General features: G+C 41.3%; 1 protein-coding gene across 11 annotated transcripts in view; it reads right to left on the bottom strand.

Moving 5' to 3' along the window:
* PTPRT (protein tyrosine phosphatase receptor type T) overlaps positions 1–27,716 on the bottom strand; it is a 560,113-nt gene that overhangs the window by 90,542 nt on the left and 441,855 nt on the right. For 10 of the 11 annotated variants that reach the window (XM_089673313.1, XM_089673311.1, XM_089673312.1 and 7 more), the window contains 4 exons: positions 23,226–23,368; positions 20,040–20,117; positions 19,706–19,741; positions 15,932–16,119 (listed from right to left, as the gene is read on the bottom strand). In XM_089673313.1, coding sequence (XP_089529439.1) covers positions 15,932–16,119; positions 19,706–19,741; positions 20,040–20,117; positions 23,226–23,368 — 445 coding nt within the window. The remainder of the gene's footprint in view (positions 1–15,931; positions 16,120–19,705; positions 19,742–20,039; positions 20,118–23,225; positions 23,369–27,716) is intronic. The other variant, XM_089673317.1, reaches the window with a different exon arrangement.

The raw sequence follows: 27,716 nt of genomic DNA, 5'->3' as shown, positions 1-27,716 counted from the left end.
CTTTGACCCATTGTATTCCTCAACCTTTGTTAATCTACAAAAGGGACACTTTTTCTTTTTTAATTTCTTTTGAACCATTTAACAACCATGTGACACATATGTGCAGTGGTAGGGAGAGGGGGCTTTAGTGCCCACATGACACATATACAGTATATGCCCATGTCAGTTGGGGTTTCTCCCAGCACAATGACTGAGCTGTCATTAACACATTCTGGTCTCTGGTTTGAATGGGAGCTGGTGGGTCAGTTTCCCAATCATGTGACCACTGTGACATCCAATCACATTAATTTTGTGATTGGGTAGTCCATCCCCATTGTAAGGACCCAGTTATAAGGCTTCTGGGAGGGGTCACTCTGCAGCCTCCTGGGATACCTCACATGGGGCATTGACTGAGGCATCGCATTGCTGGAAGAGTAAAGAGCCCATAATCGGAGCAATAATCTGGAACAAACAATCTGGATCCTTTGACCTCTGATGTGTTTGGTAATTTCTATTCTTACTGAGCCATCTGGGAGGCTAGACAGTTCTCTATCTGATCTTTTAAGACAAATGTGCATTGTTTCTTGTTGGTCTTAAACCTTAAACCCGTTGCTCCTTGAATGAACTTCCTATTAAGGCCATGCCTTTGCACTTTCTGTTTGCCAGATTTGTGTGCTCTCTCTAGCTAATGTCTTACTATTGTCTCTCCTACTGCTGTCCATATCATTTGTTACCAACTGACCGAACTTTGGCTTGTTCCTCAACTACACTTCTGTTTGATCCCAAACTGCTACCACTCGTTACTGACTTCTGGCATGTTTACTGATTATGCTTCTGTGTGATCCCTACCTGCTATATCTGCTACTGGACCCCAGCTTACTCACCTCCTGGTGGGGCAATACTGAGGGCCATGACCTGGTACTATCGCAAAGCAAAACCCATTTCCAGGAGCTTTGGTGAATACCGGTTAGTGCTTAGGCCCTGACCCCGTGCCTCAGGTAGGCCCGTGTCTTTCCACAAGGGAGACCTGCCTGTGTACTATTCCTGTTGGCCTCTCTAATGCTATAGTTAGTTATAGGTCTCCAAGCCTGACCCCTGACCATGACATGATATAAAAAACAATGAAGAGGGCAGGACTTGGCGTGCAGGAGCATAGAGTGGGGTGGGATCACAATAGATCGACACTGGATTTGCTGGGCATGTAGGTAGGTTTATTACATACAACCCATCAAAGGTAAGAGGGAAATGAGAAAAAATAATAAATGTGAGGGAACTTCCTCTAATGAAATGATGGAATAACTGGGTTTGGTTTGGACAAAGGAAACTTATATAGTCACACTGGTCCAGCTTTGACCAATGCAAGTATGTATATATCATACCCATGAGATTCACTGTAGTAGGCAATGCTAGCTTCCAGGTCCTGTCCCAAGCAGCTGCCTTGCTGCTAACTGAACACAGGTGGTCCCTAGCTTGGCATGGATGCCATTCAGAGAACGCCTTTTCTCAATAAATGCAAAGTGTTCTTTGATTGGACAAGGTGGAAATTGTGATGCCACCACCTCATTTCTCTGCCTCATCCATTTAGAGAATAATTTGTATGGTAGTGAAAAAATTCAGTGTTCCCTGAATGGCACCCTTGTTTAACCTCTTCACGCCGAGCGCATGCAAATGTGCGGCCTCTTGGCGTCTGGGCCTTGATGCCGAGTGGCCGCATATTCACTTGCAATTTAAAAAAACGTATGTGCTGAGCACACATGTCCGGTACTCACGAAAAGGTCCCAATCACCTCTTTTGATCGGGACCTTTCCCGATCATGTGACCGCCGTGACAAGGAATCACAGCGGTCACATGACCCTAAAACCTGGCCCGCCTCCTGGCTTCTGAAACCCTTAAAAGGGCTGGGAGGCGCCGGCGCCAAGGGGTTAAAATGCAGCAGTACAGCCGCTAGCATGGGACCTGGAAGCTGGTGGAAATCATTGGTGGAGATCAAGGTGCCTACTACAGTAATTTCCAGCTTCCACAGGGATCCTGGTTGTCTGTCGCCCTAGGCAAGACTAAAATCGTGCCCCCTGTGGGGGAAGGGGGGTGGGGAGAAAGAGAGATTCCAGCACTCACCCGCCGGCCACCCCTGGAGCCATGATCAGGAAAGCTCAACGTCTTCCTTCTGCACTGATCTCTGATAATGATCCGGGAACGAGAGTCGGACACCCTTCAGCAGCTCGCAGCCCGCACTGCTGTACCTGTGCCTCACCTGCTCCTCATCCTCAGTCACTGGCTACCACGTCTGTCACTTCTGCAGGGGGGCGGCGCTGCTCCCCTAAAAAAATGCTGCCCTAGGCAAACGCCTTGTTTGCCTCACTGTAAATACACCCCTGTCTACAAGTACGGTATATGTATAGTTAAATTGGTCCAAGTTGGACCAGCATAAATATGTAAAAATTACTATAACTTCATAAGTTTTTCAACAGTTATTAAATGATATGTAAACCAAAAAATACATTTTTCACTCCTTTTTTAACTGCATGAGCAGTGGTATAGTGGGAGCTTTGGTTCTGTGCTCATAATAAATCTGGACTAATTGCCTCAGTTGATCCTGCCAGTTTGTGCTCTATGGGCATCCAGTTATAGGATTTCACTACTAACTACCAACTCCAATCATAGTAATAGTGCTGGTCATTTGTTGTTATAAGCAACAGCTCCTCTTTTCTTTTCTGTCCTGTACACCTAGGAAGGAGTCTTGGTGATAAATATGCTTTTCTTCACATATTCCTGCACTGAGAAACCTCAATGGCGTATGGGGAGCAAAACTAATTACTAATGTTTTTGAATGTTAATCAGTACAAGTACCTGATTTCATAATTATATTTTGATAAGAACAATGATATTTTTCATTTGTACATGTCGCTGAAGTAATTAGAAAGGAAGCAGATTATTCAGCGAAGGCGGAATATGGCTCATACTGCTGACCTACTGATTTACTCTAGCTAGATAGGCATTTATCAACTTAGATAATATGACTGAACGCAGATCCTGAAACAACTGCATATCTACGGTAAGAACATGCATAATTGCATCAGCCAAGTGTACGTGTTTATGACCTCTACAGAAACCTCTGTGCCAATCAATCTTGGGGAAAGCATTGATTGCCGGAAAGGGATCACCGTTGTTCCCTAGGGTAGGGATGAATGAAGTGATTTCAGAGAAATTGATTTAGCTGTGAAATTACAAATTTTTTCGAAGTGGAAACTTTCAGTTTAGCTCATTGAGTTGCTTAGGTGAAATTTCCATGGAAAAAAAGTCTACTTTTCAGTTTATTTGAAGGGTGTGCTTTTTGGGGAAAGTATATTTAGGGTAGTGAGATTAATTTCATTTAGTTTTATCTGTATTTGTGCTTTTTTTACCTATTGTGTTCTTTTTTCCCCAGATCTGAATTTAACCAGTTCCTGACCACGCTATAGCCAAAAGACGGCTACAGAGTTGTTGGCTTGTTCTGGGAGGAAGTCCATGGATGTCCTGCCAGAGCCACATCCCCTGCGCGCCCCCTGGGGCACACGCAGTGTTTGAGCTGTGATCGCTGTGTCCTTTGGACATGGCTGATCACGTGTCCAGGTAAAAGACCAATCAAAGCCACCAAAGTCCTCTCCTCACCCTTCTCATCCTGACAGTGCGGGAGAAGAGCCAGTAAACGGCATTTCTCAGAGGGGACATCTACACTGATCATCAGGGTATTGATCACCAGTGCCCTGATGATCAGTGTAGCCCCATCAGTGCAGCTAATAGTGCCCATCAGTGCTGGCTATCAGTGCCTATAAGTGCTGGCTATCAGTGTCCATCAGTTCTGGCTATCAGTGCCTATAAGTGCTGGCTATCAGGGGCAGACTGACAACTCATGGGGCCCCTGGCAATAGGGGATCATGGGGCCCCTGTGTCCTTGCCCAAACCCCAAAAAGCCTATGAAAAAGGTACCAGGGGCATCTCATGGGGCCCCCTACTGACCCCGGGCCCTCAGGCAGTGCCCGAGTTTCCAAATGGTCAGTCCGCCGCTGATCAGTGCCCATCAGTGCTGCCTATCAGTATCCATCAGCACTGCCTATCAGTGCCCATCAGTGCAGCCTATCAATGCCCATCAGTGCCGCCTATCAGTGCCCATCAGAGACACATATCAGTGCAGCCTAATCAGTGCCTCTTTATCAGTGCCCATCAGTGCAGGCTCATCAGCGCACATCAGTGAAGGAGAAAAATCACTTATTTACAAAACTTTATAACAGAAACTAAGAAAAAAAACAATTTTCCCCAAAGTTTTTGGACTTTTTTAATTTGTTTAGAAGATACCCAGTAGTGAACAAATACCACCCAAAGAAAGCTCTATTTGTCTAAAAAAAATAATAAAAATTTAGTTTGGATATAGTGTTGCATGACCACACAGTTGTCGTTCATAGAGCTGAAAGCTGAAAATAGGCCTGGGCAGGAAGGGGGTAAATGCACCCAGTAGGCAAGTGGTTAACGGGCTTTTTAAATACTCTCGCTTTATAATTTTTATTTTACTTTTTTATAGTTTTTTTTTTCTGTTAAAAAATAAATACATAAAAATAACAAGGCAAATAAGGTTTTTATTTTGCAGAAGAAAAAATCCATGGCAGGTGAAAAGAACTTTTGTATGGAGCCATTTAAAGCCATTACACCCTTAAAGCCATATTAAACCCAAAACAAACATTTTTTACAGTATATTGCAGCTTACTATTTCTTAGATGTGATGGCTGCACTTTCTGTTTCAAGCTTTTCACCTTGTGATCCAGCCTGTAAGTCTGTTGTGTTTTCAAAAGAACAAGCTATCTAGCAGAATAAATGTATCAATTACAGAGATGAGACAAGCCATTTAACACTAGGAGGGGTGCTTACAATGATCATCTTTTATTTATTTATGTAAAACCTTTATTCCAAAAGGAATGCAACTGCCTATAAAGTAGTAGCTGGACCAGGGGCGGACTGACCATTTGAGCACTCGGGCACCGCCCGAGGATCCGGGGTCAGTAGGGGGCCCCATGAGATGCCCCTGGTACCTTTCATAGGCTTTTTTGGGTGTGGTTTGAGTGTGGGTGAGGACACAGGGGCCCCATGATCCCTTATTGCCCGGGGGCCCCATGAGTTGTCAGTCCACCCCTGAGCTGGGCTTTATTTGTTAGTTCACTTACATCTAACACTCCCTGCCCCCCCCCCAGACTGATAATACTGCTGTCCAAAGATGCCCCCTGTGCTCCTTCATCCAGAGTGGGGCATTCTAATACAGGAGGTGTGTTACTGGCAAGATCACCAGGTGAAAACAGAAAGAAGAAAAGAAACTAATGCAGCCACCACACACATGGATTGATAAGCAGCAATATACAGTAATACATTTTTGGTTTTCGGTTGAATGCTGCTTTAAAACCACCAAAAAACACTTTAATTTTACCTTTCCCAATGAACCCAATGCATTTTTTTTATAATGGCAACATTTTGCAAAATTTCCTGATTTTTGCTGAAATTTCAGGCTAAAAAAACTCAGTTTTGCTTATCTACTCAAAATAATATGGTTTGGTAAAGCCAACATTGATAATGATAAGTCATCTGTGTAATTAAAGCATTTATGATGCTGGATGAAAGGGGGTTACCAGGGTAAAAAGAGCTGAAATGTATCCAAACCAGAGATGAGTGGCCAACACCATTCTGTATAGCACAGCCATGCGTAGGTTAATCTTTGCTCTAAGCCTATGTATGCAAGTTCTTTCCCTAGGGCATGTTCTAATTGCCCTCAATAGCCCAAATGGAGAGGAGATGGACTCTTATTGAACTGATTGGGGACAGTCACTGCTCTCAGCTGTGTTACTAGGTTAATAATTGCTCACAGCTACCAGTGAAATACTCACGGTTAACAGAGAACAACCTCTGAACACAGAGAAGGAATAGATAGAGGTGCTTAGGAATTAGCACTTGTATAGGCAGTCTTCAGGGCAGAAAAGGAAAAGGCTTTTAGTTTGATCTGACTGGGCAAAAAAGCAATTTGCAACACACTGTAATCCATACCAGCCAATCAGAATTAATTTTTCACTTCAAACTATAGTAAACTGCATTCTGTCACTATGAGGATTGTAGACTACATTGTAATTGCTGTTTCCATTAACTATAAAGTCACACTTGGCTAGGAGTTTGGGAACACCTGAATATCAGACCTTTATGTGGAGGGTTGCCACCTCATCCCTTTAAAATGGAACACATTAATTACACAGGTTTTGAAGCTAATTTAATGCAGCTAAGGCACTAATGCAGGCCATAGACAGTTCGTTTATTGGCCAATTTTCGTCCGAAAAGAATAATTGGCCGATTTTCGCACTGCTAGTGGGGCAATGGCATCGGCCAATTTGCGTGGTTCCTCCTCATTTTGTTTATCTGTTATGCTGGAAACTTCATGAAAAATGACCGATTTTTGAAATCATTGGTGGCAATATCGGTTTACAGAACGAACGTTGTTTCGTTTTTCAGAATAAAAATCAGCCGATAAACGAACCGTCTATGGCCTGCATAAGTACATGTAATGTCCACCTTAATCAGCCACAGAACCTGTGTAATTAACCAATTCATGTCCAGACACTTTCACCCCCTTCCAGTCCAGGCCAATTTTCAGCTTTCAGCGCTATCACACTTTGAATGGCAATTGTGCTGTCATGCAACATTGTACCTATATGAATTTTTTAGCATTTTTTTTAAGACAGATAAAACTTTATTTTGGTGGTATTTATTCACCACTGGGATTTTTATTTTTTTGCTATATAAATGAAAAAGTCCAAAAATTTTGAAAAAAAAGTGTTTTTCTTATAAAATTTTGCAAATAAATCATCTTTCTTCATAAACCTTGGCCAAAATGTATTCATCTATCTTTTTAGTAAAAAAAACCCCAAATTAGTTTATAACCAAAAATTTAAATTTTTCAAAATGTATTTTGTTGCATTTTTCATTTTTTTTTTATATTATTATTTATGTTTTTTTTAACATCCTGTCATCCTGTCAGTACAGTGTTACCATAGTGATACTGTACTACTTGTGGGAGGTGATGAAGATGTTTTATTCTTTTTTTTACACTGATTGCTATTACACCCATAAAGGATGTAAAAGTAATCATTTCTCCATCTCTCTGGCTGCACTCCTGCAGCCATTGAAAAATACTGTGGAAGCTGTGATTGGTCACAGCTTGGCACATGGTACAAGGCTGTTGTGAATAACCTTGTACCATGTGACCTCTGTGATCATTCACAGATTTCATTAGTAGTAAGCAATGCTGTCAGGAAGTGATCACTAATTGACCAATCAGGGATGACATGAATCAGGGTCTCGCACAGAGGTCCTGTACAGCGATCTGTGTTCTGCTGTGTCCGGAGGACACAGAGTGCACCGATCGCGGTGCCTCGTGCTCCCAGGGAGTGCGCACAGGCAATGAATGCGGGGGAACATTTAGAAATGTCCACCCACATCGGCATTGCTCCCATCTGGTCGTTTATCTGCATGGGCCAGATGGGCAGTGGTTAATATGTGTTCGGTTTTAAAGCGATGAGGTGGCAACCAGGGGCGGACTGACAACTCATGGGGCCCCCAGGCAATAGGGGATCATGGGGCCCCTGTGTCCTTGCCCAAACTAAAAAAAGCCTATGAAAAAGGTACCAGGGGCATCTCATGGGGCCCCCTACTGACCCCGGGCCCTTGGGCAGTGCCCGAGTTTCCAAATGGTCAGTCCGCCCCTGATGGCAACCGTACCTATATGAGCCAGTATGGACATCCCATTCCAAACCCATGGACATTAATATGGAGTTGGCCCCACTTGTGCCTCCAACCTCTGTTCTTCTGATTAGGCTTTCTACAAAAAATTGGAGCGTGTCTGTGCTCAGTCAACAAATAGAGCATTTGTGGGATTAAGCACAAATGTTGGCTGAAAAGACCTGGTTCTTAGCTGGCATTCCAATTCATCCCAAAGATGTTATGGTCAGGGGTACATGTGGGTCACTTGAGTTCCTTTATGCCAAACTCATTGAATTATGTCTTTATGGAACTGACTTTGCACATAGTCCGCCACAAGGTTGGAATCACAGTTTTCTAAAGTGTAGCATTAACAGTACCCTTTACTTGAAACACCTGAGCTCAGTAATTTGAAGTTGGGTCCACGCACCTTTGACCATATACTGGGTGTGACGGTCGGTGTCTACAAAACCTTTGACCATATAGTGTGTTTAAACAAATGGAATAATAACCCTACATACATGAACTCATGGCTGCCACACTGGACACTGCTTGAAACCAGACATACAGAGATTTCTATACAACACAAATTTTGTAGGCTGCAATATCTGATTGTAATATATTTGAGCAGTTCTCAGCTTATAGAGAAGCCGGTCACCAGCATACAAAGGGTTCTTCTCTGCTAGGGCGGTCAGAAGTGGGAATTCTCTTTCTGTAGTCAGCAGTATAAGTGAATTTAAATGTTAATTGGATGCCTTTCCTACTAATAACAGCATCTTCTGCTCATGAGAGGAATGATTGATCTAGGGATTAAAAAGAGCAATTCCAGGCATTAACTGAAACCAATCAGTGAGCCACTAATGCCGTCCAGCACACACTGCAACACTGCTAAAGTCAGGAAGTTCACTCAATATGGCTTAATTTGAATTTGTGTAAGACTTTGCACCCTGAATCACAAGCGCTCCCTGGAGGTATACTTCCTGGAGATGTGGTAACTACCTTTCACTGTATTGCTATGCTTCCTGTAAAGCAAGCTTTGAATGTGAGTGGGAGCACTGAGAAACGTCTGAGTAATGATAAGCTCATATTTTCTTTATACTATATGTCAAAAAGTTTGTGGACACCCCTTCAAGCTATTGAGTTTAGGTATTTCCATTGAAGGGAACTATTAATGCTACAGCATGCAGACATTTTAGACATATGTGCACTCCCAACCTTGCAGCACCAGTTTGGGAAAATCCCTATCTTTTCCTGGGTTACTGTATACAAAACCAAATTCATAAAGATATGAAGGGCAATTCAATTTATCTGGAGCAATGACAGTATTAGAAAATTAAAATTCATGAAAGTTGTGCAACAGTTTCCTTGTTATCGTGTGCAACAAATTCAGGTAGTTCCCATGCGGGACACTTTTACATTCTGGCACCATGGCTGTGACGCATTGATTGAGAAATCCTGAAATATTGGTCATAAGAAAAATTAAGGTAAATAAGATATCTTCCATGTTGAAATAAATTGTGTTACATGTGTAAGTATTGTGCCGTAAGTAAAATTCAGTCTGAGGCAATTCTACAACAGATTCACATACACCTTACAGAGAGTTACCTGAATCTGTTGCACCATTTGTTGTGGACCATCAAGTTGCACCATTTGTTGTGGACAGACTTCTAATTAGCGTCTTTAACACTCGATGAATTCCAGGGATGGTTTGATGGGTTTGGTGTAGAAAAATGTAATGGACCTGCCTCAACCCTACTGAATATTTTAGGGATGAATTGGAAACTGGTCATAAGCCACATCTTCTCATCCAGTATCAGCACCTTGACATATTATGGGGCTCCATAGCAACATTTTGATGGCACACCCCTATCACCACCCTACTGTCATTATTTTGTAGCATAAAGTATGTCTGACTCAAGGTAACAGGAAGCAGGAGAGCAGACACTTTATTCAGTTCCTTACTAGGAGCTAGGGCTGTGGACAGAGGTTTTCCAGGAAGTGGAGGGCACCAGCTCATGGAATTAATGTTTAAAATTGATTTTCCAGTCAACCACTTTGTCCTCAGTAGACCATCAGTTTATTTCAGAATTATAGATCTCAAGGCCTGAGTGTATATTTCAAGTCCTCCCACACCTTCCTCTATCACAGCAAGCAAGTGCTGAAAGTTTAGTAGTAAGTAAAAAAGAAAATTTGTGTAGCACCCTTCTAGTTAGCTAGGGGGAACTAGACTGCAATTGTTAGTCAGGGCCAAGTAGCAGCCTGGGTGTGATAGCTAGCAGGGGTAAAATTCTGCTCAGAGCTGACAGGCTCGGCAGACCAGCCCTCTGGAATTTCCCCCTGCTCTAAAGTTTTGGAGAAAGGTCTAGAAGCAGTGGGTGGATCGGAGCAGTGGTTTGTCTGTACTCTTTACGAATCCAGGCCAATCCCCAACAGGAGGCTTGGCAAGGGGCCAGGACAACCTTTAACAGTAACTGAGCCTGCTCAGCAGAGAGGAGAGAGTCGGGTGGAAGATGTGGGAGAGGAAGAGATGCAGGAGCCTGTGAAGGGGGCCCAGATGGGAAAGGGGCTCACCTCCCAGCAGAGGGACATTGGAAGGCAGAAAGCTTGGCATTTTACCGGCCCCCTGAGAGAGGACCACCTGTGTGGTATGGAAGGAGCAGCCCATCTAGAAGGCCTGGTAGCAGCCACCGACTCACTGGCAGCACAGGAGCAGGGCCAAGTGAGTAGACCTGCACCACCTGGGCCGGCAAGGGGAAAGAGGCACTCTGGTGGGAAACTGGATTAGCTTTTTACCCTGCCACTGCAGTGGCAGGCACAGGTTCCCCTGCTCAGGGATTCACCCAGTACATCTGGATGAGGAGAGGATTCATCTGGGGGTCTGGGGAGCTACTGTGGGAGATGCTGGCTAGCTCTCCAGATGAATTTTTGCTGTAAAGGCTTGTACATAGTTGCTAAGGAGATTGTCCTCTGCTAATATTGTCCTTGGGCATCCCCAAGCTTTTCTTCCACTGGAACTTGGTGGAATTCAGTTCCACCACCTCTTGCTCAGGCCCTCTGCTCACTGCTCACCAATATCACTTGTAAACACAGAAGTCTGGCTTCTGTGTTTACAAGTGACAGCTTGTTTCCCTCTGGCTCCCACATCTGATATCTGATCTCCTGAGCGGCTCCCACTGAGTGTGCAAGATGGCGACAAGAGAGATGCAGGTGCCTGGGGGTGCAGTGCAGTTGCCTACACCCCCACTGTATGATCTCCCTGCAAGTGAGAGATTTGGAGCTACCTACAGTGTATGAGGAGATACTAGAGCCAGCTGGGTGCTTCAGCTAAATGCAGCAACAAAAGTAATACATCTGGAAGATGCATTCTGTATGCAGCACACCCCTGAAGTCTGCACTATGTATGTAATACCCCTTTAAGACCCTCCCTCTGTTAGGGAAATTTGACCAAACCCACTGTTTTATGCAGTTTGGAAGGTATGTATGCAGGGAGGGGGCTTTGGGGGTTTGTGGTTGAGTTGCTGCATCTATTGCAGAAAAAAGCCCAAGGCATCCCATACACCCTCTCACCCCATCCAAGTTCTAATTTGCCTAATAAAACTTCAAAACAAGCCTAAGGACTGGTTACTGTCTCAGTGTGCAAGTGTGGAATAAGAAATGGCATTTTGCCTGGCTGTACAGGACTTAAGGGGGACCGAAACTTCTGCGACTCCCAAGGAGGTAGTGCTACATTTGTAGTATCAATATTAATGCCCATCACATATTTGTTATTGTATGTACTGTTGTATAGTATTCATATTCCTGTATACAGATGTAATACTTAACATTAATACAAACGTCTTTAAATTGTGGGATTGTATGTGCAGAACTACAAACAGCTGTCAATTTTAGATGAGGTGATACCCTGGGATTTTTACAACCTTAGAAAGATTTCATCAGGCATACCAGGCTAATTTAATTGCTGGCCTGGGTGACCAGAAGCTATGAGGGCAATACATCTACACTACTAAAGCTGGCTAAAAGCTTAGTGGTGGCCCTGCTGGTCCCCACACCCAACAAGCTTTGATTGAAAAATCAAGTTTAGATGTAGCTGCTGTTCAGGTATTTTGATTGCTGCCTGTGGCAGATGTTACAATAAAATAGGCACATAGGCACAGTGGGAGCTTCGTCCATCTGTTCAGTATAACAGGCTAAATGAAAAAAAAAATCTAACAGTGTATGGCCATACACAGATGGCCATTGCTGAAGAACCAGCTGAAATACACCCAGTGAGTGGTCCTGTTGGCCGTCTCTCATCCAATTTTCCTTGCCAGCTTTTAGAATACACTACCTGCAGCAAAAAACGCAACCATCCATGCTGTGTAGCGTGGATGGAGGAATCTGTTAGATTTATTTTCCATTCAGTCACCTGTACATCTGACAATAGCTATTTTTGATTGGAAATGTCACAGGGAGTGCAGGGTCAGCGTCAAACAGCAATCTCTGCAATCCTTAACAATAAAATGATGGCTTTGTGTTATCTTCACATGTTATGGCTATTGTTATGTCAATGCCTAAACTCACTAATGCTCTTTTGGCTGAATGGGCACATTTTCCCACAGAGATACTCCAAAACATTGTGAAAAGCCTTTCCAGAAGAGTGAAGGTGTTACAGCCACAAAGGGGGGGACTAACTCTAAATGAATGCCCATGGTTTTGGATTGGATGTCCAACAAGCTCACATATGTGTGAGGGACAGCTGTTCACAAACTTATGGCCATATAATGTATTTCAGACTTTCTGTTGCCTTTGATTTTTGCAAGTCCAGTATCACTAGTACATAACACGCTTGCTGTCCAAGATTGGTCTAAGTGACTTGATGACGTGTCTTACTTTTCTTTTGCCCTTTATTTTAGAACCCACTTCTCCTGAAGAAGCATTTAAGTGAAACATGTTGAGACTAAGAATCCATCCACAGCACACCACTGTGATCATTATAGTTCTGTTACGGGAGACATTTGAATTATTGTTGGTCCCCAGGGTGGTGTTTTTGACATAACTTGACAGAGTATGATGCTGTGGAGGGAATATTGAATGGGTGTGTTCAGTGGAATTTAATGTCATGCATGACGTGCATTGGCTTTGATTTTAATGATGAAGAAATGAATCCCCCCCTCTTTTAATAATAGCCATTGTTTGGTTGAGGGTTAACTGCAAATAAATAGTACTTGTTTGTGTTGTGACATTTCTGTAAGAGATCTTCCACCTAAAAAGTTTAACATTATTTGTCTTTTTCCTGAAAATGGGGAGCATTGGTATTGTGCAAATATTAGATTCAGTAGGTGTATTTGGGTATATACACATTAACACATAATAAAAGATTTAGTATAAGTGAATACACATGCAATGGAAATAGGTTCAACTTAGTGGACTGGTTCAACTTGGTAGACTAATCTTTTTCAGCCCTATAAGGATAAGTTCACCTTTACACAAAGAATAAAAAATGCATATTTTTTTGCAGGTAATAAAATGTTCATTCATTATTTTTGGTGTTAGGAGGCTATAAAGCATTGCACCAGCGATCAGCAGATCGTAGGTTTCCTGCAAACTGTCAACGTATCTATGTACTCGAACAACCCACCCGCACGAGTAAGCTGATACTTCTGACATGAAGAATCAATTAACTAATACAGCTTTCCACAGCGCCATGGTAGTTCATTGAGGACCAGGGGCGGACTGACCATTTGGAAACTCGGGCACTGCCCGAGAGGCCCGGGGTCAGTAGGGGGTCCCATGAGATGCCCCTGGTACCTTTTTCATAGGCTTTTTTGAGTTTGGGCAAGGACACAGGGGGCCCCATGATCCCCTATTGCCCGGGGGCCCCATGAGTTGTTAGTCCACCCCTGTTGAGGACTACAAACCAACAGCCACTAAGGCTGTCGGGACCTGCAGTCCATTCATTCACAGAGGACTGTGAATGAATGACGTGGCCATGTGCCCCAGGAGCCCCGCACGGGCATGCTGTTTTTGAAAAGTGACAGCTACAGTAAGTATGGAGAACTTCTCCTACTTCTGTCATAGGGAGAGGGGAACAGCAGGCGGCAGCTTCAGGATCAGGAACATGTTACATGTTCCACCCTAAAAATTTGTACAAACATTCATGTGAAAATTCTCTTTACATTCAATGAAGGTCATTTGAAAGTATTTAAAAATTTTATTTGTTTTAAGTATTTGGACTGATTGGACTTTCCTGAGCGAAAACCACATACACTGTTAGAAATTCATTTGTTTGAGAAAAACAATTCCATTCTGTGTCTTCGAATTTTCCTATCGCTGTAGTTGAAAGCGAATGTTGATTTGACCTCACCAATGCTTAGAAACTCAAACAAACCTTCTTAAAGTAAAACATTTTTAACAAAATTCTACTAGTATAAGGCCAGCTTTAGCATTTTCTGTATTAAGTATGAGCTTTTATAAGCTATAAAAGGTGGACACAGTTTTTGAGTTGTTAAAAATGAACTATAGGTAGGTAATGGAAGTGGAAAAATAATTTTGATTTGTCTCCTATAAAGCAGCCGAAGGAGTTAAAGAGTTATTGTTTTAGGTTTATTATTGTGGAACAAAGCAAACCAATTATATGAAGTAGGTGCTTAGAATTGTGTGTTATATTGTATTATTAAAGACAGAGTACAAGTACAGAGTTGGTGAATGAAGTATGTGTAGCGGGTTAAATACAGAAATCATGGAAATAGGAAAATGTGTGAAGTAAGATAATGGAACTCGTTATTGTAGAGGTTCCTGTAGTGCAATGCAGGTAGAAGACATGTATATAGTGCAGATGGGTGGAGCCTGAAGGTATCAGTAAAAGAACTGTCTAAGCTTCTGATAGCTACCAATTAGCCTTTCTTGTTTTGATGAAGAAGCTGACTGGCTGAAGTAGTCAAAACCAGGGGCGGACTGACCATTTGAGAACTCGGGCACTGCCCGAGGGCCCGGGGTCAGTAGGGGGCCCCATGAGATGCCCCTGGTACCTTTCATAGGTTTTGTTTGGGTGTGGTTTGAGTGTATGTGAGGACACAGGGGCCCCATGATCCCCTAATGCCCGGGGGCCCCATGAGTTGTCAGTCCCCCCCTGGTCAAAACAGTTTAACTTTAAAGCAAACCATTATCATATTTAAAGAACACTTTAACACTTAGTAGAGAATCCACCTGTAGGTTAATGGACTGCCTACTCATTACTACAGAGCATTTAAGGTCCTCTAAATTCTGGGGGGAACTGATATGCAAATACCCATCTGCTTCCCTGCTCAAGAGTTTAGTCCCACCATCACTACTGACCTATTGCTATACCAGACAATCTTCTGAACCAGGAGTCAGGTGCTGAAGGCAGGAGGGGTCAGAGGCAGGCTCTCGATAATTGTTTAGTGGAGCACCCCAGGATTCAGGGTACCAGGACTGCTTTATCGCAAATTAATATACAGAATTTTATAATCATACAAATTCTACCAAATTGGTTTTCACCCTTTTTCCCACCCACTCAGTGTCCTGCTACTCTATCCCCCAAATCCCTTCAGCCCCAATGCTGTCTCCATAGTAATCTGTAATAGGGATCAGATAGAAATCCAACGCACATGCCATCCCCCAATCCTCATTAAGAGTGAAAGAGAAGATGCAGTATGAAAGCCAACTGGAACAAAGAAAGGAAGATCATTTAAATAGTTGAGAGTGAAAGTAAAAACAGACCCATTTATATTGTTTTTTTAATTCCCGCATTATAGAGCATTGATATATTACATACACAACAGTTTACCTATTATAAAGAACATACATATCATTCATGTGGAACTAAAATGACTGGTAAAAGGAGCAGCAGCTGGAGCAGCTTGTATGATTCCTTGACCCTGTGGGAAGTACATCAGTTAGTATAGATGGCCATTCTGTATCAGTTCAAATCAGATTGCAACACGGCATGTTATAATGTATTTTTTTCAGTGCTGAGTCTATAAGCCCGTACATTAGGACTGGAATATTCCCTACAGGGTTCAATAAACCATACAGAGTGCACCACTTCAGGTCTATTCATCCTTTGGTAAATGCCTTGTCAATATTCTATTTTTGAACATTGTTATCTGTCTGCACAAAGGTGCTCATATCTTAGGCATCCTGTTGTTGAATGAACCAACAAATAAAAAAAAATTACCAAAGTGCATCTCACCTCATACTCCTCCTTAAATCCATATCCTTGTCCCCTCTTCATCTGAGTTATGTGTTGTAGAAGGTCTGCTACACGGATGGCTGGCTGGAGCTGCCCACGAGGATACGCCATCTCCAGTGGCTCACATGTCCGATAGGGGTGAGTCTGTATCGTCAGCGTGGGCTGATTCAGCTCTACATGACTGTTGTCTGTGAAAGAAACAAAGTTTAGGGATGTGCAAAATATCCAATATTTGCAATATTGCAAGATTTCATAGCAACCTAAAACATTTTTAAGACTGGATACACGCTTGTGTGTACTGTTTCTTCAAAATTTTTGAAGCCGCATTTTGTGTAAATTTTTTTCCCTATTGTCTAAAAATCTCAAATAAATCTCAAAATATAGCAAAACAAATACACAAAAATACATTTTTTTATTATCACATCTATATAATCATGCTCAGTGTTTATGCACGATGTGATTTTTTAAAAAAGTACAAAAATTATAAATTAATTTAAATAGGAAATAGTTTTTGGCGGCTCAGCTATTTGTTAGATTCTGGGTCAAAGTATGGGGTTGGTTTACTAAAACTGGAGAGTGCAAAATCTGGTGGAGCTGTGCATGGTAGCCAATCAGCTTCTACATTCAGCTTGTTCAATTAAGCTTTGGCTAAAAAAAAAAATGGAAGCTGATTGGTTTCTATGCAGAGCTGCAACAGATTTTGCACTCTCCTGTTTAACCCCCCCGATCACATCAAGCCCGACTTTGAAATTGTGCGACGTACAGTGAAGTTGGGTGAGATGCTGATTTCAGGTGCAATTTCCAAGACATCTGACACATGTACTACTTTAGAAATTGGTGCGGCTCCAACCAAGTCTGAACCGCACCGATTTGACCGCTCTAATAGGGTGCTACTTGGCATATGATTTGAAAGTCGCATGACATGCAAATTGCATGTCAAGTCACACCCGATGTGACCGGGGTGTTAGTAAAATCAACCCGTATACAATGATTTTGAGTAAGAGGAGTTGAGATGTAAAGTAGGCTATTCACAACATAACATCTAAATGACTCAGCCTTAAACCTCACGTATACCACCAGCTGACTTGGTAAAAATGAAATTATTTATATGCAATATTTTATATGTATTAATCCTGAACATGCTGAAAAAATAAAAAATATGCACAATCGCTATAACTCACTTTAAAAAAAAAAAATCTCAAGATCACTCCAATCTTCATAGCCACTGTCTAGGATGTAAAGCTGACTGAGATTCTCTCTAATCTGGTTCCTACTCTCAACACCCCTCAGATACAACCTAAACTAAGATGTCTATTAAAACTAAGGCCTTGTGCACAATGGACATTTTTCCAGCTGCTGTTTTTGGCATCAGGCATTTTTATTCTGCAGCCAGTAAACTCCCCAACATATTATCCTACGTTTTTTGGCAGAGGCATGTTCAGGCTGAAAAAAAAAACAGAACTACTGCGTTTGAAGAGGAGTTTTTCAGCTGTAAAAACACTCCAATACTGAAAAACGCAGCAAAACGCTCTAATCCAGCATTTATGAGCATTTTTGAGAACTGTTCCTTCAATATCCTTTGCATCCCAGTGTGTTTTGCTGCTCTTGATTTCTTGCTTTGTCTGACCTGTGCTGTGTGCAAACAGAATCAGTTCCCAATGTCCTTTGCTGCCTCATTGTCTCAGATGACTGAGCTGTGTGCAAAGAGGAAATTCCTTTTATGGACATATGGAGGATACACAGCAGGTTATTAAAAGGATGGGGCCAGAATTGGCGTCAATGTCTGATTCTCTCCTCTAGCTGTCTCTGTCTCATCACCATCCCAAACAGAATCAGTAGCATAGCCTCATCAATTTCTGCATTACAGGATTCATAATAGACACAGCAAGATAAAGAAAGATAGCTCCTGAACAACACAGTACTCTCTTTGCTCTAGTAATCTCTCTGCTCTGAAAATGGTGACTAAACAACTACTCAATGACTATTCAGAGATTCTTTGTGGAAAGTGGAAGTTACAAAATAGCAGAGACCTCTCACAATGAATATCTGAATAGCCAATGTGTAGTTGTTTAGTCACCATTTTCAGAGCAGAGAGATTACTAGAGCAAAGAGAGTGCTAAAAAAACACTTGCGCAGCACAATACTAATAAAAAAAATCGTCAAAACACTTCAAAACTTGTGTTTTTAACATGGCAATGCTACTGGCATTTTTGTAACGTCCAGTGTCCAGTGCGCTCTCAAAATGCCAGCAGTGATGGCTTGACCACTATCTCCTGGGGTCCAGTAGAGATACTAGACATGAGCTACTTGATTCCCCTAAGAAGATACTTAACCACTTGCCCTCCAGAAGATTTACCCCCCTTCCTGATGAGGCCATTTTTTGCGATACAGCGCTGCATTACTTTAACTGACAATTGCGCGGTCATGCAATGCTGTACCTAAAAAAAATGTATGCAATTTTTCCAACAAACTGAGCTTTCTTTTGATGGTATTTGATTACCACTGCAGTTTTTTTTTCCGCTGTAAACAAAAAAAATATAGACAATTAAAAGAAACAATTTTTTTATTTCTGCTGTGAAACATATCCAATAAAAAAATTTTCTTCATAAATTTAGGCCAATATGTATTCTACTACAAATTTTTGGTAAAAAAAAATCCCAATCAGCGTGTATTTACTGGTTTGTGTAAAAGTTATATGACTACAAATGGCGGCATATATACTAGGATTTTTATTTATTTATTTATTTTTTATACTACTAATGGCAGTGATCAGCGGCTTATAGCAGGACTGCGGGACTGTGGCAGACAATCAGACACTAATTGACACTAACACTTTATGGGAACTAGTAACACTAATACAGTGATCAGTGCTAAAAAAATGCACTGACATTGTACTAATGATACTCGTTAGGAAGGGTTTAAACATCTAGGGCGATCAAAGAATTAACTGTGTGCCTAGCTAGTGATTTTGTGTAAACTATGTGCTGCTTGTACTAAGGAAAGTGATGGATTGTATTCCCTGCTTTGCAGGGACACAAGATCCATCACTTCTCCCCTGTCAGAACAGAGCTCCGCCTTGTTTTTATAGGCAGAGCTCAGTTCAGTGTCTCTCCCTGATGATCAGCAGGTGCCAGCGGACACTGCCTGGCACTGCCAAAGTGGCCCACCAGCGGTGTGCATGTGCGTCCCCTAGGTGGAAGTGCAGAATTACATTTATATATGTGATATTGCGCAGGAGGGACACCCTCCTGCTCAATATCTGCTATGGGGCAGTCCTAAAGTGCTAAAGAGGCACTGGGAACCTTTAGACTTGCATGTGCAGTGAGATGAAGGAAAACTTCAAACAAGCTCAATAGTTCTGGCAAGGCAAGTCCCACACAGCAAGGCTTCCCTCGATGGACACCCAACAGGAACTCAAGCCACAAAAATACAGTAAGGAGCACTAGGCCAAAATTGGATAAAATAGTTCAAGATAATTTTAATTGTTGATAAAAAAAAAGGTGGCTTCTGCAAACATTAAGGTTCAGTTTTCTAAAATGTATTTGCAGACTGTAGCATTAACACTACCCTTTAATAATTTGAAGTGCTGTCCATAAAATGTTATTGGTTATAGTAGGTATGATAGACAGGTTCCCACAAACTTTTAGCCATATAGTGCATTTCCATTATTCATCAGCCACTGTACTGAGGGTATCCAAAAAGCAGTTTGATACTCAATACACAGTACTCAATACAATGACTTGCTATTTAAGCATTTGTTTTTCTTTAATTTACCTAGAAGGGTTGAAGAAGGGACGGTGTCAGATGAAACTGAGGAGCAGATGAATCCCAAGGAACACAGATGGATGTAGAAGTAGAAGAAGGAATAAAAAAGAAAACAAAATTAGGCCCTGGTTGTCTAGACACATTCTACTCAAGAAGGATGCTCTCATCTCACAGTTCACTGACAGATACAGCGAATTATTGCTAGAATCTAAAACTACTCATTGTAAATTCCATTCTCTCATTAATATACAGCATACAATTTCACCAATTGAGAGACAAATTCCTGATGACAACCTTGCTGACTTGCAATGACATCTAGGTTTTGTTTGAGCAGAAGCCCTACCTGAGTAGCAGGAATTGAGCAAGGATTTGCCCTGCAGGTTTTTGCTTTGTACAGAGAAGGAGCAGGGTGAGGAAGTGCCTGCAGGAAAACAGGTTAGAGGTCAGCCTACATAAGGAAGACCCAGACATGCCTACAAATAATGTCACCTTATCTAAAACCTATAGATGATTGGACCAAAGTAAATATTTTTGATATATTATACTGCAAGAGCTTACATTTCAGGAGGCTACCTATCAAAATTTTGGCCTGGTGGAAAGTAACACAATTGTAAGCCATTGCAATATTGATTATATCATCATGCTACTCTCTGCTACTCTATCTACTCTCTGGAATCTGAAACTTTGTCACATGACCATGTTTGTTAGTAGACATCCTTGAATTGCATTTTTAAACTTTTTTTTGTACAAAGTAGAATATGAATAAAATACTGGCAAACTGTTTTGCCATCCCTTTGAGGAGATTTCCCTTAACTTCAAATGCTGTAGACACAACAAAAAGTGAGAAGATATCTCTCCAAAGTGAGGGGAATCGTTTAGTTGTTGCTGGATGAAGAGCTGCTATTGGGAAATTTCCCCTAATGACTGTAAAATGTTGGATGTTTCCTCTCTTACAGTCCCAGAGACAATGGTTACCAGAACAAATAGAAAGAATGGATCTCCTAAGGTGGGACACAGACAGTTGTAAAAATGGCAAGGGTTCTAACTATATGCAAGAAAGAAACAGTTTTCACTTTAGATAAACGTAAACAGTGGAGGTCACTGGAAGGCACCGTAACAGTAATGCGTAGTTACCAAAGGGTTCAACATGCTATGGCTACTACAAATATCGAGGGGGGTTGGGTGTTGGATGATGTCTTCACACACTATGGCCCGACGTGGCCAATACAGGAGATGTCTTTGCCAGTATTGCTCTAATACAAAGTGCTGTTTTATAGTTCACATGTGAGTGATTTTCATCTTTTTTATTCAATAAATATTCATTGTGGTATTACACTATAGCCAATTTCTTTGTGTGTGTGGGCACTACCGTGAGTGTAGCAATACAAGTTGAAGATATTGGTGGAGATCTGATTCCAGATGGGCTTCATAATAATGCTTACCATGACCACTCTGTAATAGGGGGATATGGATATCTGGTAAGTGCTCTATCTTATGGTCAAAGTGGTTCACAATTGAGGAAGTGGTGGCACTTATCACATTTTTGAGTTCTTCAAAGATCTTCTTTACACGTGGCACTGTATTTTCAGGTTTTATGGACTTTTCTTTGGACTGTTTTTGGGATTGTGCACATATAAATGAAGCAATATATTGCTTTATATCACAATATTTGTATTATCTATTATTTTACATTTGGGGATTCACCTTTTATTTTATAGAGTATATATCAGGAAAGAATCACTGCTTTAGGACTTTTTGAACGTATACCTCCATCCAATTTTTCTGAGCTTTTGAATAGATTGGGGAAGAGTTAGAGAGTCTGTCAGCTGTTTATTGCTGTCTTTGCCCCTACCATGCGAGATTCCCCTTCTATCCCTGTTCTAGTGACCACTGCCATAGGGACAAGAAGTGATGAGAAATATAAAATGTTACTGTTGACATCAGACCAGGCACTGGGGAGAAATCTTCCCATGTGGACAACTTTTCTTGTGACAACTGTCTAAAAGATGATTTCTTCTTACTTTACAAAGTGTCTAGTAGAAAGTAAGATAAGCAAAATCTCCCTATAAGTCCACAAATATAAAACAAAATTCACTGAACTCCATACAGCAATAGGCAATATCGTCAGTGTGTACTAAGGTGAACTCATGGATGGTGCAACAACAAAAATCCAAGTATTTCCTACTTCACCCAAAAATCTAAAGTTTTGGCTTTAAATATTAAACTAACATATTACATAAGAGATATGAAATAAGATATGAAATTATGTTAACAGCATGGTTTTTGTTTCTTACATTGTGTCCTAATCTTTGTTTATGTCAGAAATAGAAAATGATATCTTGCTTACCGTTTGCTAATGAACAGACAACATTTCCCGGCATGTCCAGCTTTAATTTTACTTAACAAAACTTCAACTTTATTTTAAGAAGGAACTACAGATTGGCTCTTTTGCTAGAACAGCATTAGTAGGATATTTTGGCTGATATTTACTAATTAACAGCCAGTATTTCCAAGCATGACCAGATTTAGTGTGACTCACAAAACTTTCATCTATTTTTTTGTTTCAGAAGATGTTGCCAAAGTGTTTCTTTAACCAAAATAACTGAAATGAGTAAATCATACATACACACACACATAGGGAATCTGTTTTGTGATTCAAGTCTTGAGTTTGGGTTCTAATGTAGCCTCTTTGTTTTTTTTGCCTCTGTGAGCACTTGTGCTAGTCCTGCCTATGGAAAAAAGCCCAACCCTCTTTATCATCAAGATTTGCCCATGTAGTCCCTGGGAAAAGAGTACGCTGATGCAAACCCCTCATTATCCCATCAATGCCCAGACAAGCCACTATGTATCAGGATTAGGAGAGCAAGTTCCTGCCTTGCCAAATAACAGAGATTAATCCAAATCAATGGCAACATGGGCAAGCTAGAAGTTGTGGCCCCACAAAAAACTACATGCATCCATGATTATAAAAACTCAGCAGTTTCAATATTTCCTTACTATTCTAAAATTAGTTATTTCCTGTGTCTACTTTGGTGATGAATCCACTATTACCTTCTATACTAACATGTAGTAAGTGGAAATATCCACATTAGGGACACCAATGGCTAAAAAAACAGATGCTCTAAGCCTTAACTCCTATTTACAAAATAAAAAGGCTTGGCTTGAATTGACCTTTAAACATAGTACCCAATCCAATTGCCTGTTTGATTTTCCTACATGTAACCTGGTTGTTTGCTATGGGCAATACGTTTTTTTCCAGTTATTCCATCCAGTGAGTTGCAACATGCAAAGGTCAGTATCTGGTCTAGTTTACGAGGAATTCACTCACCAATTAGGCAATCAGAGTATAAAAATAATTAGAACTAGATCCTTTTCTATTGTGCTAATAAAGGCCAACGTGACAGGCTTGGGAAATTATTCTCATCATTCCAACTGTACTATAGCTTTATACTGTAGAACTGCTCTTATAATTCATTCACAATAATTGTACCAATGATATCTCCATCCCCAACCACTGTGATGTTCTTACTGAATCCATTGACGTCCTGGCAGCTGGAAAACGTATCTTCATTTCGGGTGGAACTGAGTTTGCCGGAACTTTTATCTGAAGCCACCAGACCCATTTCCCTCTGGGAGCCACTTTGGGTCTCTTTCTGTTTCTTGGCCAATTTCCTAGAGGCAGAGAGAACAGCGTCTGACAAACTCAAGACTGGAAATGTCAGTGACACAGAAGAGAAAGATTTGCAGCACACTGTGTTTCCCGTTAGCACAGACAGACACAGAGGGAGCCATTTATTGTGACTATTGTTCATCAACTGACTGAATGTCAAATGTAGGGCTATGCAGCATTGCTTCTCTTGTTTAAACTAAGGAGATCATAATTGGCAAATCATTGGATAATCAGATATTGGATAATCAGATATAAATGTGATTCAACTGGCGAGCACAAAGACAGGCTTTGCACATGGCTGTATATGGAGTAAGCCAAGGAATATTACTGCTTTTCATGTTGTAATTGGGAGCTCAGGGATGCTTGGCAGACATTAGGTTACCCGCGTTCGTAATGTTGTGACACTTGGGCATCGCTCCCTTGTAGGCTTTAGTAATTAACACCTTACACATCTTCCACAAGGAAAGATTAATCCACAGATCACTAATGAGTTTGAGCCAACCATTAATAATGGGCAGTGGATTGCTGTGATGATATTTTTATGCAGAAGGGGATGGGTAGAGAGAGAGAGACTGCTAAATATTCAGGCTGGTTACAGAATAAACATACTCAAAGGAAAAAGCAGCGGTATAACCTAAGAGTAGCTAGGATTCTAATATATACATATGTTTTATGATTCTCATACAAGGCAGATGGCTAGTTCAGAGCCAGCGATGGGCCACTGCCATTCTTGCTACCACTAAAAGCATCAAATCCTGCCCATCTATTCTCCCCAGAAAACCGTTCTACTTAAAGTGGAATTTCACTCTCTCAATCAGCATGGACTATTTGTTATCCTTATACTGCTAGCATTAGTAAATGTATAGGAAAGTATATCATATTTACATGTTTTTTTTACATTTCTTCAGTTATTTTCTGGTTTCCATACCTAGCCAAATGATGTCACACATCCCAGGAGTCTTCAGGAGGGGAGGGAGGATTCTTAGCTCAGCAAATGCCTAAGCTAAAGGCAGATGGATTCCTGGAAGTAAATGCTATTTGAACCATCTGCCCTACTCAAGATGGTCACTGCCAGAAATGCCAGGGGGTGTTTTTTTTATGATTTCTCAGCAAAATAAAGCATGGAGACGTAAATGGATTGGGGAGTTTGCTTTGAATTATTGGTTTATGGTGCTCAGATGCAGTGCAGTTCCACTCTAAAGACAAGATTTTAGCTGATTCTTAATGAAAATCAGAGATCTTTGTGACAACAGCTAAGCATATGCCTGTGTCCCATTAGTGTTGGTTGATATTTATCCCACCCTAGGTGGAATGGGACAATGCTGCAGTGTGGTAGTTTTCTTTCATTCCCCTGCTGTGTAGAGCTGATCTTTACAACCATATGCAATGTAAGTCAACATGACTATAATCCCCCCTTTAAGCAGTAATAAATGCTACTTGAAGCTGTAGCAGCATAAACTACCCCCAGACCCCCAATGGAACCAGACAGAGTGGCGCTGTCACGAACATGAACTTTTGTGTTCATACAAATTAAGAGGGAATAGGAGTAGGAAACAGATACTGACAGATGCTGTAAGAGGGGATAGTCAGTGTCCGGACAATGTCATTTACGCCCCTCCCCAAAAAGTATGTGCATTATGTGTCAGCAAAAATCCTATCCCTCTGCTCCCCAAAATATTCAGCACTAATCTGCACACTGAGTCCTAAGCATAAACTCCCTTTGCAAGCCAAAATTCTCCCCAAAGATCCCCCCCCTTCCAGTAAAAATCCCCCCGCCTCTGCCAGCCCAGTACAATTTTTTTCCTCTACCATATCCCCTCCCAGCTCAAATCCTTTCTTTCTTTAAATCCTCCCTCCCCAAATCCCACTTCCTAACACAAATCTCCCCTTCTATTACAAATCCTCCATCCCAAATCTCTCATCCTAGAACAAATACTCCCCCCCCCATCCCCCCTCCCAGCACAAATCACCCCTTCTTGCACATTTCCCCGCCCCTAATCACCCCCAGCACAAATCCCTCCCCCCCTCAGATTTTGCCTCCTAAAATAAATCCTACACCGCTGCCGCCCCTGAATTTTCTCCTCTCAATACAAATCCTCCACCCAATCCCCCTTCTAGCACATATAACCCCAAACCTCCTTGCTAGCACGAATCTACTTCTCCAAATGTTGGTTACTCCCAAACTGCTATCACTACTCCTGCCAGCTTACTACGCTCACCCCACCTAACATGAAACCACTGCGCCCAGGGCAGCCGCCCCTTCTGCCCATTCCTTGTCCAGGCTCTGGGAATAGTGATCAGATTAAGCTTTCTGATCTACCTATTTAATTTCTTTCACTTGCTTCACATTCTGCCAGGCCTGGAGAACACCAGTAATATTCAAATGTTCTGATCTACCTATTTAATTGCTGTCAGTGAAAGGAGTCATCGATGGGGTTCATAAACATGAGACCCTTGCACAGTCTGGCTACAAATGGCCGCCTTATGTCCATAGGTAGTTTTGAGCTCTTGCTCATTAACATTCTTTTTGCACTGCCACATTCTTTGCATTACCTGCCCAATATTCAAATGAACTACCCAATACAATACAATAATCTCTTGGAAATGGTCTTGGAACTTACAAAAATAAATACATATATGCTGGAATTATGAACAAGCTACTGCCTCCAGTGTCTACAACTGATAGCTAACACAGGAGTGAGCATATTTTACCATAATGATGTTGTGACCATAAATCGTAAGACTTGCAATTTAGCTTCTAAAATACCTAGCTGTAATGGTACAGCCCTGAACTATGGGACACGTTGCCCAAAGCCCTGAAAGCATTTAACCATTTAAAAAAGCTGCTATGAAGTCTGAATGGTGGGTTCATTTGTGTGACAGGCAGATGGAATTTCTATTTTACTTTGCACACTATTACAAGCGTGTGCTATCAAGCACAATCTTGCAAAAGCAAATGAGTTGATTTTCATCAAGTCCTGTAACACTATGCAATGTAATAGCATAGGCTTGATACTCTGACCCTGATATCTGAACAAGACAGATGTAGACAGTGTGCAATGAAAGCAGGTGATTTGGGTCAAACAGAGCAATGAATGAAGTGTAAACAAGACCACATTTATTCAAAATGGAAAGGAGAAGAAGGAACATGGGAACAATAAAACAATATCCTAAAACAACTCTTTACCCATTTTATTCTTTTAAAAGTAAAAGTTGAAGACGCCATAAAATGTTTATTTTTCTTTTATAACTAGAAACACCCTTTCTGCGTTACTCTGATTCTGGTTTACTTCATTACAAAAGGGCTCAACATACCTAACTTTGGAACCAAGCCTTCCTGATCACCACCTTCAATGGCAGTGCCTACTAAAGCTCGTCAAGTGGGTGTTTAGCTTCAATGGCAGGACTTCGTTGTGAAGTTGGGAATGTTGACTTAGTAACAAAGTATGCCAGAATGAAAGGGAAGTAAAGAAAAGGTCTAACAAAGCTAAGAACAGGCACTTTGTGGTGGGACTTACAATATATAAGGTCCAAAAATTTACTAGAACCATTCAAAGGGAAAATTCCAAGCCATGTTGTTTTTCATGTATTTTACACAATGGACAGTGTACAACGAGCACTGAGTCTATTCAGTATATAAGAGCAGTGTGTTGGAGGAGCAAGAATTTGGGGCTGCTGACTGGTTTTTCCAGGCAGTGGGTCCATTCTGACTCCAGTTTATTAAACATAAAGTGGTAGTAAACTCAAAATCAAAAATGTCATATATTGCAGCTTACTAAACCTTAGATGTGGTCGCTGCATTAGTTTTCTTTTTTATGTCCGTTTGCCCTCTGTCTTCACCTGGTAATCTGGCCAGTAATAGACCTTCTGTATTAAAGTGCCCCCACTCTGAATGAAAGAGCACAGGGGCATATTTGGATATCAGCAATGTCAGTTCTGGGGAGTGTTCGATGTACTAACAGATTGAAGACAAACTCCATCTCACACTGCAGTTACAGCAACAGGTTTTATTAACTTTTGGGGTAAACATTTTACCTCAATAAATAAAAGCTGATCATTGAAAGCGCCCCCCAACAGTGGTAAATGGTTTGTCTCAACACTTTAACTGCTACATTTTCAGGAGAGCTAGTTCTGTTGAAAAACAACAGACTTACTGGCTGGATCATCAGATGAAAATGAAAGAAAGTTAGCCTAAAAAAAAATAATGCAGCCATCACATCTAAGAAATGGTATGCTGAATCATAATAGACAAATAGCTGGGAGTGTCTGGTGTATTATTTTTTAAAATGTACACTGTATATTGAAATGTTTTGTACGCAATAAAATGTAAACTTTTTTAATAGTGATTTA

This window comes from Staurois parvus, unplaced genomic scaffold (assembly GCF_062004578.1).
Source record: "Staurois parvus isolate SC_StPar_1 unplaced genomic scaffold, SC_StPar_1.0 ptg000137l, whole genome shotgun sequence".
Lineage (NCBI taxonomy): Eukaryota > Metazoa > Chordata > Amphibia > Anura > Ranidae > Staurois > Staurois parvus.
Note: the sequence above shows the minus strand (reverse complement) of the source record. Positions and strands in the feature narration are given on the sequence as shown.